At 49.6% G+C, this 5000-nt stretch overlaps 1 protein-coding gene across 1 annotated transcript in view; it reads right to left on the bottom strand.

Moving 5' to 3' along the window:
- Nucleotides 1-5000, bottom strand: part of plekha6 (pleckstrin homology domain containing, family A member 6) — an 84692-nt gene that overhangs the window by 33410 nt on the left and 46282 nt on the right. Inside the window, 1 exon segment of the mRNA XM_080547888.1 lies at nucleotides 4680-4809. Within this exon segment, the coding sequence (XP_080404014.1) occupies nucleotides 4680-4809 (130 nt within the window).

Genomic DNA, 5000 nt, shown 5'->3' with positions numbered 1-5000 from the left:
CACACACACACACACACAGACACACAGACACACACACACACACACACAGATACAGTCACACACACACACACACACACAGACACAGACACACAGAAACACACACACACACAGACACAGACACACACAGACACCTATTGCCGTAACTCAATCCTAAGACACTGCTAAAGCATTCATACACACCGTCCACGCCCACCAGCCTACCCGGGTGTGTGTTCTCGTTTAATAATTGACACCAGTCCACAGGGGAGAAACGGACCGTTTGAAAAAGCCTTTGAGCTATAAGACGCCAGGTTCATTACACATCTCAGCCTTTTTTTTTTACAAGTTTAAACCAGGCGTTGTCACATAACGTTGGAACGCTCGGGTGACCCCAACCATAAATACCGTCTGGTCGGACCACACCTCCGCCCTGCGTAATCGCTGACTGAACCTGCAGGTATGGTCAGGTTGGGACTAGCACGCTCCGACAGTTCTATTTACAGCTCTTGGCAAAAACAACACTCCCAATAAGTAGCACTGTTGAACAGCAGACCAGGAAGTAGTGATTTAAAGGGAACACAGTTAAGTGAATACTCAACTTGAATGTGTTTGTTAAATGAAAACATTTAGATTGACTGATGTTGATTTCAAACATTTCTAAATCTAAAAAGGTTATCTCAACGTACGGTATGTGGAGCAGTCGTGGTGAGATAACAGATAACGTAACGCACTTCAGAGTCGTCGTCATCATCTCTGCTCCCAGACACTCTGCTCCCAGACTGGGCTCTCTCTCATTGGTCAGTTTGAACGGACAGGTGTCATAACAAGAGTGGTTGAGCAGGAATGTGTGTTGCTCCTGGAGGAAGCGTGCTCAGACTCGACCTCGTAGAGGGAGATGGGAAGACAGAGGGGGGGGGGGGGGGGCCGTGCCCCTGAAATAACACCTCCTCACCTCGGCAACAACAGCCTGATCATGACTTTACCCTCTATTACTGCTCAGAGAAAACACCACTTAGCCCGGTGCAGTTTGCAACACTTCATCCACTATGAGACATACTATCTGTGCTGCCTCCAGACACCTAACCCCGCATACCTAGGTAACACTGTCACTGAACTTTCTGGATCAACGGCGTACCTGGATCTCAGACTTGATCGTCTACGGATAACTCGCAGGTAATGTCATCGCTGGAGCAATACCTGGAACACGGAGACGCTCGGTTCTCCGTAGAAAACACAGAGTCCTGTTTAACACTGCAGTTTCCTCATGACTCATTTATAATACGGCCTTACGCCCCCAGGTTGAATCAACTCCGACACACCAAAAGCAGCTCTAAGGTGAGGAGGAAAGGCTAATCTTGTAAAGTTCAACGTCACCGAAAAACAACACACGTCGCCGAAGAGAACAAAGCGTTCTCATCCCAAGCAGAAGACAAGGCCAGAACAGAGGGGGAATACAGAGAGAAATAGACGATAACGTCATCTGTATACATTGAGCGTCAATGAATACTGGTAAATTCAAACAAAAACGTAAGAAATTAAAAAAGCCCTATACCTGAGAATTGTCAACTGCTGTCGTCAGCTAAAACAACATGCAGTATAGAAAAAGATGTGCAGTCGAGAGACCTTTACAACACGTTGACACTTCTGATCGATGTTTCAGTGTGATAATGCTCTGAGCAGGGACACAGTGTGCAGGTGTTCCCAGGTCCTCTGTGGTACTGTATGTACAGTATGTCACCTAGGCAGACGTGCACCTGTGAGAAGCGTGCGCATCATACACCTGTTACTGTGCTGTTACTTCAGTGCAAGCGAGGCCGCGAGAACCCGGCAGGCAAATGCCATGTCATACCACTGTCACAACAGCTCCGGTGTCAACACAGACAACGCTGTGTTACCACGACACTGAAACACTCTTCTCCCCTCGCCCCCCCCAACACCCCCCTCCTCACCCCTGCATTGACCACCCCAGAACCCATATAAACACCATTCTTAACATCATAATAAGAGAAATATGAGAATATTCCAGGAAACGATTGGACTCATTATGAAGAGTATTATCCATAACTGCATTTGCATCACGTCCCTGAAGCAGACAGGTCTAGTTAGAGATGAAACAATCTATTTCCGCCTGCTGGTGACAAATCTGGAACGTTTTCCTTGTTGAGATATCAAGGGACTTTGTGATTTGTTGTACTGGGATATGACCATGGATAGATACTACAGACACAGTTTCAACTACTACAGACACTACTACACACTACTACACACTACTACACACTACTACAGACAGTACTACAGACACTACTACACATTACTACACACTACTACACACTACAACAGACACTACTACACATTACTACACACTACTACACACTACAACAGACACTACTACACACTACTACACATTACTACACACTACTACACACTACTACAGACACTACTACACACTACTACACACACTACTACACACTACTACACACTACTACACACTACTACACACTGCTACACACTACTACACACACTACTACACACTACTACAGACACTACTACACACTGCTACACACTACTACACACACTACTACACACTACTACAGACACTACTACACACTACTACACACTACTACAGACACTACTACACACTACTACACACTACTACACACTGCTACAGACTACTACACACACTACTACACACTACTACAGACACTACTACACACACTACTACACACTACTACACACTACTACACACTACTACACACTACTACACACTACTACACACTACTACACACTACTACACACTACTACAGACACTACTACACACTACTACACACTACTACAGACACTACTACACACTACTACACACTACTACACACTGCTACAGACTACTACACACACTACTACACACTACTACAGACACTACTACACACACTACTACACACTACTACACACTACCACACACTACAACAGACACTACAACAGACACTACAACAGACACTACTACACACTACAACAGACACTACTACACACTACTACACACTACCACACACTACAACAGACACTACAACAGACACTACTACACACTACAACAGACACTACTACAGACACTACTACAGACACTACTACAGACACTGCTACAGACAGTACTGCTGCTGTGCTGAGTAAAGGTGTTTGTGTGTCTGACATTGGCCTCTTCACCTCTTTTTCACTGTTCGTTACGTCAGAGACCGGGAGAGGAACACACTGTGACACCTCTCTCTTCCTCTGTCTGTCCCTCCTCCCTCACTCTCTCTGCCCTCCCTCTGTGCCTGCCCTCTCTCTCCCTCTCTCCCCCCCTCTCCCCCTCTCTCTCTCCTCTATGTCGCACTTTCTTTCTCCGTCTGTCCTCCTCGCTATCTCTCTCTCCTTCTGCCTGTCCCGCTCTCTCTCCCTCTCTCTCTCTCTCCCTCTCTCTCTCCCTCTCTCTATCTGTCTCCACCCCTCTGTCACTGTCAGTCTTCCCCTCCTTTTCAAACCCATCATTTTATCATTCCATCGATCCCAAACTGCCCTCCTCCCCCTCCTCCCTCTCCCCTTCTATTTATGATCAAACATGCTCCTGTGCAAAGTGCAGTGTAAGCGCCGAGCACACAGAGATGCTGTAAACACACACACACACACACACACACACACACACACACACACACAGTAAATGTGGGCTTTGTGGTCTTGACAGCAGGCCAGACATCTCTGCTTATTCCCTATTATTCCCAGCGGTACACTGTTGCCATTGTCTCTGATGTGACGCTCACTACGGCCCTCTCAGCAGCTCGCCGTGCGACGGGTGTTACGTCACATGTGTCACACCATCATTTCACCCGTTTCACAGGTACCCCCCCTCCTCCCCGTGATACCCCACACCCCCTCCTCCTCACCGTGATACCCCACCCCCCCTCCTCCCCGTGATACCCCACCCCCCCTCCTCCCCGTGATACCACACCCCCCCTCCTCCCCGTGATACCCCACACCCCCTCCTCCTCACCGTGATACCCCACACCCCCTCCTCCCTGTGATACCCCACACCCCCTCCTCCTCACCGTGATACCCCACACCCCCCCTCCTCCTCCCCGTGATACCCCACCCCCCTCCTCACCGTGATACCCCACACCCCCTCCTCCTCCCCGTGATACCCCACACCCCTCCTCCCCACCGTGATACCCCACACCCCTCCTCCCCACCGTGATACCCCACACCCCCCCCTCCTCACCGTGATACCCCACACCCCCCCTCCTCCTCCCCGTGATACCCCACCCCCCTCCTCACCGTGATACCCCACACGCCCCCTCCTCCTCACCGTGATACCCCACACCCCCTCCTCCTCACCGTGATACCCCACACCCCCTCCTCCTCACCGTGATACCCCACACCCCCTCCTCCTCACCGTGATACCCCACACCCCCTCCTCCTCACCGTGATACCCCACCCCCCCTCCTCCTCACAGTGATACCCCACACCCCCTCCCAAACCGCTGAGGAAGGTTGAAGGCTGAAACATGTTAAAACTACAAACTAGTGGTTTTCTTTTCCTCATATGTTTGCGACCCAGCACCCTGACAGCACCCCCTTGAAAACTAACAACACATTTTTTGGAGTGAGTTGAGCACGCCAATCCCCCTTATCAAGCAGACCACAACTCCCCCCCCCCAAACCACATTAACAACCCCCCACCCCCCCATGAACACCCTAGGGTCACTGACCTTAAAGGCGTGCCGACGGCTGATGTTGTCTGACGGCTGAACTCCTCCGATGCGAAAGCTGAGCAGAGGAAGACTTCCCAGCACCCCCTCCTCCTTCTCGTCTGTGGTGGACGGCGGAACAGAAGAAGAAGAAGAAGAAGAAGAAGGTAAGGGATTGAAATAATGCAAAAAATAATAATCATAATAAATATAATATCCATAAACCAGAACACAACAGCTGAGACAGTGAGCGTGTGTTAAAGAGCAGAACCTACACGGTGGAGAAAAGGAGCGTGTCAACAAAAACACACGC

Source organism: Nansenia antarctica (genome assembly GCF_963989245.1).
Source record: "Nansenia antarctica genome assembly, chromosome: 18".
In the NCBI taxonomy this organism is placed as follows: Eukaryota; Metazoa; Chordata; class Actinopteri; order Argentiniformes; family Microstomatidae; genus Nansenia; species Nansenia antarctica.
The sequence above is the reverse complement of the archived record's forward strand: the minus strand, read 5'-3'. Positions and strand labels throughout refer to the sequence as shown.